The sequence below is a fragment of the Rhinoraja longicauda genome, chromosome 8 (assembly GCF_053455715.1).
Source record: "Rhinoraja longicauda isolate Sanriku21f chromosome 8, sRhiLon1.1, whole genome shotgun sequence".
In the NCBI taxonomy this organism is placed as follows: domain Eukaryota; kingdom Metazoa; phylum Chordata; class Chondrichthyes; order Rajiformes; family Arhynchobatidae; genus Rhinoraja; species Rhinoraja longicauda.
This window is the reverse complement of record NC_135960.1, coordinates 73637624-73652863: the sequence shown is the minus strand read 5'-3', so window position 1 is coordinate 73652863 and position 15240 is coordinate 73637624. Positions and strand designations below refer to the sequence as shown.

The 15240-nt window shown below is 41.6% G+C and overlaps 1 protein-coding gene across 1 annotated transcript in view; it reads right to left on the bottom strand.

Moving 5' to 3' along the window:
* armc8 (armadillo repeat containing 8) overlaps window positions 1–15240 on the bottom strand; it is a 137263-nt gene that overhangs the window by 64739 nt on the left and 57284 nt on the right. Inside the window, exons 11-12 of the mRNA XM_078404289.1 lie at window positions 6322–6522; window positions 4109–4204 (exon numbers count right to left, since the gene is read on the bottom strand). Of these exons, the coding sequence (XP_078260415.1) occupies window positions 4109–4204; window positions 6322–6522 (297 nt within the window). The remainder of the gene's footprint in view (window positions 1–4108; window positions 4205–6321; window positions 6523–15240) is intronic.

The window sequence follows — 15240 nt, the reverse complement described above, 5'->3', positions numbered from 1 at the left end:
AATCGTATTATTCCCTTGCCACTGTAATAACAAAAGAGCATGAACTATGGTCAACTGTAGATTATTACCAACAGTTTGTACACCAAGAACGGAAAAATGAGCATTCAAAAACAATAATTTATAAATGACCCTACATGTAGCGGTGTTTGCAGTTAGAAATTCACATTCAATGGTTCTTTAAATTTTTAATCAATTGATTTTTGGAACTGCTATCGCCTATTTGGATATGCAGTGTTCAAAAGCTATTTGGGAACCTTTAGGGATTCATTGCACTGAAAAATATTTCCAATCTCCCAAACTAAAATATAAATGCTAAGTTATTATCATTTGATTGTTGGTGCAAATATACCCAGACAATGCTTTTTCCTACCTTCGTAAATTGGACCACCAGAAAATGCATCCAAGAGGCGTTTTCGTAAATGATTATAAACTACAGGTTAGGCCTGATTGGAATAAGGTGTCCAATTCATTCATCACAATTAAGGGAAATTGATATGCAGCTTACAGAAGGTGCAGAAATTTACCACAAGTGTGAAAGAAAAGAAGGGTTTCAATTATCTGCAAAGATTATAGAAGATGTGATTATTCTCATTGGGGTAAATTAATAGAGGAATTCCAAATTAGAGTTTCCTCTAAGTTTAGAAAAGTTATGAAAGAGGTCAAGGATAAAAACAGCCATGAAAATCCTTAACTTGAGTGGGGACTAATTCTGGAAAAATTGAAAGGAGACTTGACCTGGTTGCAGTGAAGCCAAAGATTGGCAGATAAAGCAGTACGTGAGCAATGAGTGGCAATCAAAGAGATGCATTCTGGTTCCAGAGAAAAATACTGGAGAAACTACGCTCAGTGTGACTAAAATATTTAAAAAGTATTGGATAGATATTATCAAGCCATGAGTATCATTACTGGGCACCTGTTGATGGGGCATGATAGGCACAAAGTAAAAACAAATGAGTAACTGCTTTTCGATGTCAACTTATTTACATCGGCGAAACCAAGCGCAGGCTCGCCGATCGCTTCGCTGAACACACTCCGCATTAACAAAACTGATCTCCCGGTGGCCGAGCACTTTAACTCCCCCTCCCATTCCCAGTCTGACCTTTCTGTCATGGGCCTCCTCCAGTGCCATAGTGAGGCCCACCGGAAATTGGAGGAACAGCACCTCATATTTCGCCTGGGCAGTTTGCAGCCCGGTGGTATGAACGTCGACTTCTCCAACTTTAGATAGCTCCTCTGTCCCTCCCTTCCCCTCCTCCTTCCCAGATCTCCCTCTATCTTCCTGTCTCCACCTATATCCTTCCTTTGTCCCGCCCTCCTGACATCAGTCTGAAGAAGGGTCTCGACCCGAAACGTCACCCATTCCTTCTCTCCCGAGATGCTACCTGACCTGCTGAGTTACTCCAGCATTTTGTGAATAAATCGATTTGTACCACCATCTGCAGTTATTTTCTTAAGCTGCTTTTCATACTTGAATCAACATTCAAAAGTCTTCCTGAAGTCTTCCTGATATATATTTAGAAAATGGAATTGAGTGGATAAGATATCATTTTAAAGGTAACAGACGAGACAAAATTGCCGTAAAGTGGGAATTGGGGGATTGGAGTAGAAAAAGAGTAACAGAAATGAGGACATAGACAACTGGCAGTGGGGCACACTAAATTTAATTCAGGCCTATGAAATGATTCATTTTATTTTGATGAACAAGGAGAGTTAAAATGAAACACAATCTTGAAAGTAAAATGGAGAGAGAAATGAGAGTGGCTGGGCTTCAGCCACTGAAGGTGGTAGTTCTGGTTGAGGACATTTAGAGGTCAAAAAGGAATTTGTTTATTTCAATTGGAAGCAATGTACAAAAGAAACCTAGAAGTTTATAAAAGCACTTGTTAATAAACTTGAGTGGACATTTTGTGACCAATTGACATACCAGATTTAGAAAGACTGCCAATCCTTTACGGGGATGCAATGTTGATTAATCAGAAAGGTGCTGGAATAAAAGGCTTCATTTGCGTGAGACACTAAAAATCACCCCTTAAGACAGAGGAGGACATGGGTAAATTTGAAAGAGGTGTTCAAAATAATGGACTTTGAAAGGGTAGATAAGGAGAAATTGCATTCAGCTGCATCTAGTGAACAGGTTTATTTTCCAGCAAATGAGCCATAGGGTACTTCATGGAAGCTAAAGGAAGTGGTTTATTATCTGGAATACAAGCCTGAAAGTGTGCAAGAGGTTCAATCGTACATTTCAAAAGAAACTTGTATCCTTCAAAAAAGGAAACATTTGCATGGCCACGTAAAGAAAAGGGACGAGGGGCTATTAAACATGTTTTTTTCTGCAGAAATGGTTAAAAAGCCTCCGCCTGTGTTCCTTCGATCCTCTGTTAATTCAAATCCTTTTGCACTAATTTCATGAAAATCTTCATTGCAGAATGTTGATTTCTCAACAATTGGGAAAGCTATCTAATGAGTGAATTTAAAAAAAAACTTTTAAAGGTAATGTCCTTCTGAACTTTCTTTCACGTCCCCTCAGCAACCAACATTCTGCCCAGTCACATTGAAATCGGCAGTCTTAGCATAATTCCACACTCAAAACCAACCACATTAGAATGTGGCCCCAGAACCAGGGGCCACAGCCTAAGAATAAAGGGGAGGCCATTTAAAACTGAGGTGAGAAAAAACCTTTTCACCCAGAGTTGTGAATTTGTGGGATTCTCTGCCACAGAAGGCAGTGGAGGCCAATTCACTGGATGAATTTAAAAGAGTTAGATAGAGCTCGAGGGGCTAGCGGAATCAAGGGATATGGGGAGAAGGCAGGCACGGGTTACTGATTGTGGATGATCAGCCATGATCACAATGACTCAAAGGGCCAAATGGCCTCCTCCTGCACCTATTTTCTATGTTTCTCTGTTTCTATTTCAAGAGTCCTTCAAATGTCTAAATATTGGATTCTGAAATGAAGGTGAATAATGCTGAAGTTATCCATGAGCACATGAAAAATACAATGCACAGCCACTGACTACGACATGGAGGATGGATGGCACACATGTAAAAACCAGATATTGAAAATCTAGAGTTTACCCCACCCAATCCCTCATTCCTGTGCTCCAAGGATAGCACCCATGATTGGAAAATTGTCATTTTATGGTGAAAATGCCTTGCCATTTCAAACTCAAAACGAAACAAGAAATGAAGTGATTTTAACAATCACTAAGGTTGCCCCCACACTCTATGATCTAAAGATTGCTTGGAGAAGTCCATGTGGACAGGCTCTATTCAAAATCCACATCACTACTTTAATGAGGTTGACACTCTAATTATACATGAAAACATTAATACTACATTACTGCAGTCAAGGGTAAGGAAGAATGAGACTTCAGTCACATTACGAGAGCTATATGGAAGCATGTACGGTTTCCAACAGTGTTGATTCTCAAAAGGGCATATTTACATGCAGAACACAGTACTCCCTTTTTTAGGATAAGCCAAAGACAAATTGCCATTTTACAGGCATCATTCACTGTGTAAGAACAAAATAAAAAATTAACAATATTTTAAATGCTGTTATTCAAAAGTGCCCTGGAAATCGTGTTTTTGCTTTACTGTAGATTGAGAAAACAAGCTACCAGCACTGTCATTGCACAAAGCTTTATTTACAATTAAACTTGCACATCAGCAACACAAATGAACACATCGGCAGGCCACAAATTAAAAGTGATACAGAAACAGAAGCTGAGTACTTCCGGTTTGCAGCAGGTAGGTAGGCAAGCATTTATATAACTGGCATTACAGAACTACTGCATTATGTGAGTCAGTACTATACACTATACTTCACAGTGCTCATTTTGTTACTACTGTTACGAACTCATGCAAAGAAGGTAACTTAAGGATCCGGTGCAGGTTCAACACAGGAAACACCAGCACTTGTCATTCCAACATGAACATGTCACAACTCATTTCTCTAGACAAACGAGTGTCAATCCCATTCATTCTTCAGATCTGATTATGCTCGTTCGCAAAGTCACTGTTAATTCTCTTCACCTTGTTGTCAGGTTGACGTCACTCCCTGCCTGTTGGTTGCCAGGACCGGGGGACGCCCCTCTCCTAGACTCACCTTCTTCCGGATGTCTTCGTCGTTCGCTCCAAGGGAGGCGTACAACTTGAATGCAGCTTGCCGAAGTTCATGAGCATGTTTGAGGTCGTGGTCAAGCTGAAGAAAATTAGAAAATAAGAAATAATGTACAACTACATTTGAACATCGGCATAATGAATTGCTCAGCCACTGGAGATAAATTGCATGCTGAATTAAATTAATTTATATTTGACAAATATACTAATTGAATGCTGAACAACGTGAATACTAAAATGAGAAGACTATTTAGCATTTTAATTCTTCACACAAGTTAGAGCTCTCAACCATTTTAGAAAACTTGGTTTTCAAATTAAACACAAAAGTGTTGGCAACACAAAGTGCTGGAGGAACTCAGCGTTTTAGGCAGGATCTGCGGGGGGAGTGACATATCCCCAACATTCCTCCAACATTTCCGTCACCTACAACGGGACCCCACTACTGGCCACATCTTCCCATCCCCTCCCCTTTCTGCTTTCTGCAGAGACCGTTCCCTCCGTAACTCCCTGGTCCACTCATCCCTTCTTACCCAAACCACCCCATCCCCGAGCACTTTCCCCTGCAACCCGCAGGAGATGCAACACCTGTCCCTTTACCTCCCCCCTCAACTCCATCCAAGGACCCAAACAGTCTTTCCAGGTGAGACAGGGGTTCACCTGCACCTCCTCCAACCTCATCTATTGCATCTGCTGCTCTAGATGTCAATTTCTTTACATCGGCGAGACCAAACACAGGCTCGGCGATCGTTTCGCTCAACAACTTAGTTCAGTTTGCCTTAACCAACCTGATCTCCCGGTGGCTGAGCACTTCAACTCCCCCTCCCACTCCCAGTCTGACCTTTCTGTCATAGGCCTCCTCCAGTGCCATAAAAAGGCCCACTGGAAATTGGAGGAACAGCACCTCATATTTCGCTTGGGCAGCTTGCAGCTTGTCCCTCTCTTCCCCTCCCCAGTTCTCCCTCTATCTTCCTGTCTCCACCTATATCCTTCCTTTGTCCCGCCCCCCTGACATCAGTCTGAAGAAGGGTCTCGACCTGAAACGTCACCCATTCCTTCTCTCCTGAGATGCTGCCTGACCTGCTGAGTTACTCCAGCATTTTGTGAAATAAATATCCGATCAGGACTCTCTTTTAGACTGGTGAGGAAAGAGGTAGGAGGGGGACAAAACTTGGCAAATAATGGATGGATATAGGTGAGGGAGGTTTAATTGGCAGATGGGGTCAGTGACAAAGGCTAGTGGCAAATAAGAACAAAGGAGTAAAGCCAGAGGGAGGGATTCACTCCCAAGATGCTGCCTGGGCCGCTGAGTTTCTCCAGCACTTTGTGTGTTTTTCAACATCAGCAGTTTCTAGTGTCTATAGAGGTAATAACTACAGATAAGTTATGATACATAAACTAAAATCCAACCTCACTAACATTATTGCAGGTAACACAGTAAACTAATTTAATTAAATAAATGGCAGCTATAAAGATGTAATAGTATGATCTTTTGCTCCGTGAATGCACGTTGCAAATAAATCAAACAACTGATTTAGCTGAAGATTTGCCAGTCCGCTGCGATTGTTCAGGGATTTATCTTTAAAGTGGAGGGCTCCACCTTTTGGAAAAAGGAGGAAAATCAGTCCCTATCCTGGAGACAAAGTTTGACATATCAAAGCAGAACAATAAATTCACAGGCTTTTATCTTTTAGTTCATTTGGATGAACAAGAGGATACAAAAGAGACGAAAATATGAAATAAAAGTAAATTTTCCACAGGCTCTGGCTCGAGGTTGTTTAGTTTACCTTTTAGTTTAGTTTAGAAGCACAGTGCAGAAACAGGCCCATCGGCCCACCGAGTCCGCACCAACCAGCGATCCCCGCACATTAACACTATCCTACAAACACACTAGAGACAATTTATATGTATACCAAGCCAATTAACCTACAAACCTGTACGTCTTTGGCGTGTGGGAGGAAACCGAAGATCTTGCAGAAAACCCACATGGTCACGGGGAGAACGTACAAACTCAGTACAGTCATCACCCGTGGTTGGGATGGAACCCAGGTCTCCGGCGCCGTTAGCGTTGTAAGGCAGCAACTCTACCGCTGCGCCACCGTGCCGTACATTAAATTATTATATCCATTGATATACCTCAATTATAGCAAAAGTTTGCCTAAAAGCTTACAAGTGCTGTAATTAACATGTAAGGAAACTTACCCTTTTGATATCTGTGATTGCACTGACTGAACTCGGATACTTGAAATAATCGGCAAGCATTGCAATAAGATGATCCGTGATGCTGGCAATCCTCTGCAGCTCCACATCAGGTTCTATCAAGTATGCCAAGGTTTCAGCACCTTCCACCCGTTCCTCCAGCAGTCTCTCCTTACTGCACATCCTCACCAGGCATGGGAGCGTCTGAATCAAAAGCAATTAAGCAAGGTTAATCAAGCGACACATACAATATTCTAATTTCCTATATATATGCATGAGGCCCAAAGAATCAAGGGGAATCAGGAGTTTCAGTGATCTGTACTCCAACAATATGCCTGTAAAAAGCTTGGAGAATACCAAGAATAACTAACAAATTTATATTTATTTCTACAATATGCCACATTTGATACTACAATAAACTGTCCTCAGTTACATTATGCAACTTTATACTTAATGTAACCTAAAATATTGTGAAAATGACCCAAGAAAAGATCTTAAAGAATATGAAAAATATTATTCAATCTCCAAAAATATCCTGCATTACTGACAACAATAAAAGAGGAGAGAAGGAATGGGTGACGTTTCGGGTCGAGACCCTTCTTAAGACTGGATTTATTTTGTGAATAAATACCTTCGATTTGTACCAGCATCTGCAATTATTTTCCTTCAATAAAAGAGGAGGTAGTAAGGAAATCAAGATGCTGTCTGTCCCGCTGAGTTACTCCAACTTTTTGTGTCTATCTTATGGTATTCTAATGCTATCTTACAAAAATTAAAGCATTTCTTAAAACATCAATTTCCATTTAATTCAGTCAAAGTCTGGAAAAGTAAATGCAAACAAAGTTCAGCTTCTATAAAGTGTGTGCAAGAGCAGGCTAACGACAAATATCCATCACAGGCTCTGACTCCCACACCTATCTTCATTACACCTCTTTCACCCTTGCAGTCTGCAATCCATTCCATTCCACTAGTTTTTCAGGCTGTCATATCTATTCTGATGCCATTAGACTCCCACTAGTTCTACTTCTCATTTTTCTTGTTATTTTTCTTCTATTTACATCTCTAGATAGGTCAGCTACAATTAACAAGCCTCCACTACTCTCTTTCTTAGTAGCACAACTATCATTTGTATCAGTGGGAAAGAAAACTGCAGATGCTGGTTTAAATCGAAGGTAGACACAAAATGCTGGAGTAACAGCGGGTCAGGCAGCATCTCTGGAGAGAAGGAATGGGTGACGTTTCGGGTTGAAACCCTTCTTCAGTGTGAAGAAGGCTCTCGACCCAAAACGTCACCCATTCCTTCTCTTCAGATACTGCCTGACCCGCTGAGTTACTCCAGCATTTTGTGTCTGCCTATCATTTGTATCAGTCTCTTAGCCTCCACCCTATCACATGTATTCTCCATGTTCTCTCCATCCTGCCCTCTTTCTGTGACTTAAAGCACACTATTTCAAACCCTTTCCAATTTGAAAGTTTCTTTCACCCCACAGATGTTCCCTAACTGTGTTTAAGATGTGGTACTTTGGAGAAACCAAATACAGAATGGATAAATGTGTTGTCAAATTCATTTATGTGTTGTTGTTTTATGTGTTGTTCAACTTAGTATTTTCTTTTAGTTTAGTTTATTTGTATGTAACAGTTTTATTATTTCGTGTGAAAGACAAGGTTGCAATGACTAGAAAATGTCCTGACAAAGAATCAGAACCAGCGATGCAGGAGACGGAGTTCAATCAGATAAAGAAGGAGAAACAGAATGGAAGGAAGATTTCAATGAGGTAGTGGCTAATCCAAAATATGAAAATGAGGACATTTCAGATGTTGTAAATCTGAAATATAAATGAATTGCTGGAAATACTCAGTAGGTTGAACACATGAATGTTTCCAGCATTTTGTTTTAATTTAAAAAATCCTACATCATCGGTCATTTCTGAGGCATTAACTGTTGTCTTTGAGATAGAACAGCTTAAGTTATTTTTGTGACTTTTCAGACTTCTCCAGTCTGAAGGGTCTTGACCCGAAACATCACCCATTCCCTCTCTCCTAGATGCTGCCTGACCTGCTGAGTTACTCCAGCATTTTGTGATACCTTCGATTTGTACCAGCATCTGCATTCATTTTCCTACAAAGCTTAAGTTATTTGATTTGTGGATGAGAATATTGTGGATGAGATATTGATTGGCATTGCATTATTAGGTCTTTAAGGTGTGACTTGCATTCTATATTACCAGACATGATTTGCTGCAGTGATTATAAATGATTAAAGTGAAAATCTAACGTTCTTAAAAATATAAATGGCACATGTGGTGGAAAGATCCAGTAAAATGCAAAGTAAATGCATTTTGTGGAGTGGGGCCAATCGACCCATAAATTCCAAACATTCCTCTTCCTTTGGATGCTAATGATGGTTACATCTGTAAGAAGTGCTGCTAAAATGCAAGTCTATCATCTGTTGAATAACATTTCATGTTGTGGCTATTGCCCAGGAAATCAAATACAGATGCTCCTCAACTTACGATGGGGATACGTTCCGATAAACCCATCGTAAATCAAAAACATCGTTAGTCAAAAATGCATTTAATACACCTAACCTACCGAACATCATAGCCACCTAACCCACCAAACATCATAGCTGGTAAGCTGACTGGGAGCTGCGGCTCGCTGCTGTTGCCCAGCATCACGACAGAGTATCGTACCGCATATCACTAACCCGGGAAAAGATTCAAAATTCAAAGTACGGTTTCTACTGAATGTGTATCGCTTTTGCACCATCGTAAAGTCGAAATATCGTAAGTCAAAGCATCGTAAGTCGAGGAGCATCTGTATAATTTTTTCCCTGCATTCATTCTTCGCAAGGTAGAAGTGTTAGTGTTAGCACAAAATGGAATTCTGTTTGCCTTACATCAATATGCCACACCACCAAAGGTAATGATTTTTACAGCTCTCCAATCGGCAGCATTTTTTGCAAAAATTAGATGCCACAAAAGAATCCTGAGGTGTCAATTACAGGACTATGTGCTGACACTGGGTATCCCAGACTTATCTTGTTAACCCTGTGACTTGAACTTCACTCGTCCGAGTCCAGAGAGCGGTTTTGAAATGCTGACCTCAATTCAGGATAACCTGCATTGTATTTACATGGAAACTACAAACACACTGCCCTTTGCATAATATCTTAATTTGTTTAAGGTTAAATCCAAGTACAGAATGTCTATGGCTGAGGAATCCGATTCATAGTTGTCAAGCTTACACACAAAATAAAAAAAGCTGCCAGACCAGAGACCAGTGAAAAAGAGGAGACTGTTAACATTTGCACACATTGTTTAATCAGATGTTGCACTTGGAAAATTCCAATAGAATCTTGAACAGGAATTGGCAATGTTGATGGTTGTGTTGAGAAAACCCCAAGAAGACATTCAGATTGTCGGGTCTCGACCCGAAACGTCACCCATTCCTTCTCTCCTGAGATGCTGCCTGATCTGCTGAGTTACTCCAGCATTTTGTGAATAAATACCGTCAATTTACAGATGTTGATCTATTACAGAATATTGAGAACTGATGGGATTACCCAGTTGTACAACCCAGCACACAGGACACGATTCTAGCACTGATCTTTGACAAGTGGAACAGGATCATCAAGAGTTCTCTTCTACATTACACTCCACCAAAACCTTCACAGGCCTATTCAGAACTTCAGAAAACAACATGCAATTCTCTAGTGCCAATAAAGAGCCCAACACATATATTTTCCAAATGAGAAATACATCTAAATTTCTATGTATATTTTGCAAGTGCAAAACAAATTGTGTGGTACATCATTATATACATATATAATCTTATGAATTAGGATTAGTGGTTACTCGGCCCAAGTCTGCCTTCCCATTCATTACGACAAGGCGAGACTGATTGTAACTTCAACTTCCCATCCCCACCTACCCATTAATCTCTCACCAATTTGTATCCAGGTATCTACCTGTATCAGTTGTACCAGCATCTGCAGTTATTTTCTTATTCTACCTGTATCAGATTCTATTTGGACTCTCCTTTGAGAAAGATACTTTGATAGACTCACAAATTTCAGAACAATATTTGCTTCATCTCCCATCATAAATAACTGAACCTTATTTTTAACCATAGTTTTAAAATGTATCCTCCCCACATTCACCTGGTCATAAATCTTCAGGATTTTGTACTGTTCACTGAAGTCCTTTCTCCTTCTTAACTTGGGGATACAAACCTGGTCTTTCCAACCTCTCTTCAGTTGACAATACGCATCAGTCCACTCAGCCTTCTCAGGTGCTCCCAATGCATTTTCAGCTGCTCTTCAGCTTCCGATGGGGTTCCGTTCCGTGAAACCCATCGGAAACCGAAAGTATTGTGAGTTGAAATGCATTGTAATACACACGATCACGTGGCCGGAAGCGAGCGGCGGCTCGCTAAGGGTTGCTGCCGTTTGCACCATCGCAAAGTCGAAATATCGCAAGTCGAAACATCGTAAGCCGGGAAGCCTGTACATCAATCTTTAAAACTAGGAAGCCAATACATTGGTGAGACCACATCTGGATTGTTCAATGTCCTATAAAATGAAACATAACCTTCTACTTTGTATTCAATTAACTTTCGTACGAGCTTTCGTAGTTACTAGTGTATCATTTATTGTGACACATATTAGGACACCCAGATCCATCTGCATATCAGAACACTGGAATCTAGAACAAAGTTCATGATACAGTATATGATACCCTAACGCAATTATGTTTTTTAATGACATTTGTAATATTGCTAAATTGTTATTTTTGTTAACATACAGAGAGAAATTAACCTCAGCAATTTTACATAATCCTTAAAAGGAACATTTTTCTCTCCGTTGCATTGGCACACCCCATGACAAGTTTCTAGTTTTCATCGTCCATATCTGCCTACAGTTCTAGTAACAATGTGTTTGGAAAGTCTGAGAGAAGATGTGACAGAATAAATGACTTGACTGTGCATTCTTTTACGTAAATGATATTATTTCTAGTTTGTCAGTACCGTTTAGGTCATAGAGTCATAGAGTCCTACAGCACAGAAAGAGGCCCTTCGGCCCATCGTGTCCGCGCCACCCGTTACCAAACACAGTCTAATTTTAATCCCATTTTCCCGCATTTGGACCGTAGCCCTGAATGTTGTAGCATTTCAAGTGCCCATCCAAATGCCTCTTAAACGTTGTGAGTTTTCCCGCCTCCACCACCACCCCAGGCAGTGAGTTCCAGACTCCAACCACCCTCTGGGTGAAAAAGTTCTTTCTCACATCCCCCCGAAACCTCCCTCCCCTTACCCTGTATCTATGTCCCCTCGTTGTTGAACCTTCCACCAGTGGAAGAAGTTCCCCGCCATCTACCTTATCCATGCCCCTCATGATCTTGTACACCTCGATCATGTCCCCTCTCAGCCTTCTCCGCTCCAGGGAAAACAACCCCAGTATGCTCAGTCTCTCCTCATAGCCGAGGCCCTTCATCCCTGGCAGCATCCTGGTGAATCTCCTCTGCACCCTCTCCAAAGCTATCACATCCTTTCTATAATGTGGTGACCAGAACTGTACACAATACTCCAGCTGTGGCCTCACCAGTGTTCTGTACAATTCCATCATTACCCCCCTACTTTTATATTCGATGCCCCGGCTAATGAAGGCCAGTACCCCATATGCCTTTTTGACCACCCTGTCCACCTGTCCTGCTGCCTTCAAGGACTTGTGTACCTGCACTCCAAGGTCCCTCTGTACCCCTGTCTTCCCTAGGGTCCTTCCATTCATGGTGTACTCCCTCTCCAAGTTATTCCTGCCAAAGTGCATCACCTCACACTTTTCAGGATTAAATTCCATCTGCCACTGCTCCGCCCATCTGACCATCTCATCTAATATCTTCCTGCAGCTTGCAGATCCCTTCCTCGCTATTCACCACCTCCCCTAACTTTGTGTCATCTGCAAACTTGCTGATCATGCCCTGTACGTTGACATCCAGATCATTTATGTAGATTACAAACAGTAAGGGACCCAACACCGATCCCTGCGGCACCCCACTGGACACCGGCCTCCAGTCACAGAAGCAACCTTCTACCATCACCCTCTGCCTTCTATCACTAAGCCAGTTTTTTTAATCCATTTTGCCAAGGTGCCCTGGATCCCATGGGCTCTTACCTTCTTGACTAGTCTCCTGTGTGGGACTTTGTCAAAAGCCTTACTGAAATCCATGTATACCACATCCACTGCACTACCCCCATCTACCTCCTTGGTCACCCCTTCAAAAAACTCAATCAAGTTAGTCAGACACGACCTTCCATTAACAAAGCCATGTTGACTATCCTTAATTAACCCTCGATCCTTCAAGTGAAGACTGATTCTGTCCCTCAGAATCTTTTCTAGCAGCTTCCCCACCACCGATGTCAGACTCACCGGCCTGTAGTTCCCAGGTTTATCCCTACTGCCCTTTTTAAATAATGGCACCACATTAGCTATCCTCCAGTCCTCCGGTACATCCCCTGTTGCAAGAGAGGCTCTGAAAATTTGTGCCAGAGCCCCCGCAATCTCCTCCCTTGCCTCTCTCAGCATCCTGGGATACATCTCGTCAGGGCCCGGAGACTTATCCACTTTTAAGCCTGCCAGAGCCTCCAGCACCGCCTCCCTGTCAATAGCAATATGCTCAAGAACATCACAACTCTCCTGCTCCATTTCTAAGTCCGCATCGCCCTCCTCCCTCGTAAAAACAGATGCAAAAAAATCATTTAAAACATCTCCTACATCCTCTGGCTCCACACACAGCTTTCCACTATGGTCCCTGATGGGCCCCACTCTTACCCTTGATATACTTATAGAACACTTTGGGATTTTCTTTTATTTTGCCCGCTAGTGCTATCTCATGGCCCCTTTTTTTTGCTTTTTTTTGCTCTCCTAATTTCTTTTTTATGTCTAAATATCACTGAGCAGAAAATCATACTATTTCACCTGTCAACATCTGGGCTAACTTATACCAAAATCATACTATTTCACCTGCCAACATCTGGGCTAACTTATACCAAGTAAAACAAGCAGTGTCTAATAGCATTTGCATTAATTTACATTTAACTTGAAAGTTTGCAGCTCCCAATGCAGCAATAGATTGATAATATCTTTCAAGAGGCAAAGCTAAGATACAGTATAATTAGCGCTACTATGTGTTCAACTAAACTAAGCTTGGGAAATGATTGTTTGCATAATGATGGATTAATTTTATCAGTTACTCTCTCCCCCAGCTATTTAATTGTTCCATTTACTGTCATATTAACTAATGAGGTGAGAAGAAACTTTCACCTAGAGAGTTGTGAATTTGTGGAATTCTCTGCAACAGAAGGGAGTGGAGGCCGATTCACTGGATGAATTTAAAAGAGAGTTAGATAGAGCTCAAGGGGTTAGCGGCATCAAGGGATATGGGGAGAAGGCAGGCACAGGTTATTGATTGTGGATGATCAGCCATGATCACAATGAATGGCGGTGATGGCTCGAAGGGCCAAATGGCCTCCTCCTGCACCTATTTTCTATGTTTCTATGTTTCTAAATCTAGATTCATACTTCTGTATAAATATCCAATAAAAGGTTTGGGGAATAGCCTATCATCCATCAAATAGAACTCCATGTTGCCAAATACACACAAAACATAATTTTAAAATATGCGGAGTGTATTCTGCCTATATGAGTTACTTTAAAAATAATTCTAATTTACTAATAATTCAAGATTTAAAATGCAGATCACTAGATAGAATATTGCCAATCTTTTTGTGATGCAAACAGAAGGAATGGAAGCAAGTGTAGATTAGAGAAATACAGTAAAAATGGACCAGACGACGTGGGCGTAATTCTGTTAACGTGTTAACTTCATTTTTATATGCAGGACATTATGAAAATTTGGACAAGGAATTATGGCAACCTTCCCTGCAATGCAACACTCCCAGTAAAGACTAAGAGGATGTAATTCCATACAGTCAAATTTACTTTCATGTACACCGCAGAAACTATGATAGAAGAATGTCAGCAGGCGGTGCAGATAGAGGGAAGATATCTATCAAAGGACAGTCCTCGGTTGTAGGATAAATTAGTCTTGAAGGTATGTGGAATATTATGGAATAAAGAGATGATCAATTGTTGAACTCAAGACAAACAAATAACTCTATCCCTGCATTTGTTCAAAAGACAGACGCACATGGATCCAAGTTGGGGAAAAAAGATTAAGAAAACATGGTAGTGTAAGAAAATAACTGCAGATGCTGGTACAAATCGAAGGTATTTATTCACAAAATGCTGGAGTAACTCAGCAGGTCAGGCAGCATCTCAGGAGAGAAGGAATGGGTGACGTTTCGGGTCGAGACCCTTATTCAGACTGATGTCAGGGGGGCGGGACAAAGGAAGGATATAGGTGGAGAGAGGAAGATAGAGGGAGAACTGGGGGAGGGGAAGAGAGGGACAGAGGAACTATCTAAAGTTGGAGAAGTCAACGTTCATACCGCTGGGCTGCAAGCTGCCCAAGCGAAATATGAGGTGATGTTCCTCCAATTTGCGGTGGGCCTCACTATGGCACTGGAGGAGGCCCAAGACTGGGAGTGGGAGGGGGAGTTGAAGTGCTCAGCCACCAGGAGATCAGGTTGGTTAAGGCGGACTGAGCGAAGGTGTTGAACGAAACGATCGCAGAGCCTGCGTTTGGTTTCGCCGATGTAAAGAAGTTGACATCTAGAGCAGCGGAAGCAATAGATGAGGTTGGAGGAGGTGCAGGTGAACCCCTGTCTCACCTGGAAAGACTGTTTGGGTCCTTGGATGGAGTTGAGGAGGGAGGTAAAGGGACAGGTGTTGCATCTCCTGCGGTTGCAGGAGAAAGTGCCCGGGGATGGGGTAGTTTGGGTAGGAAGGGACGAGTGGACCAG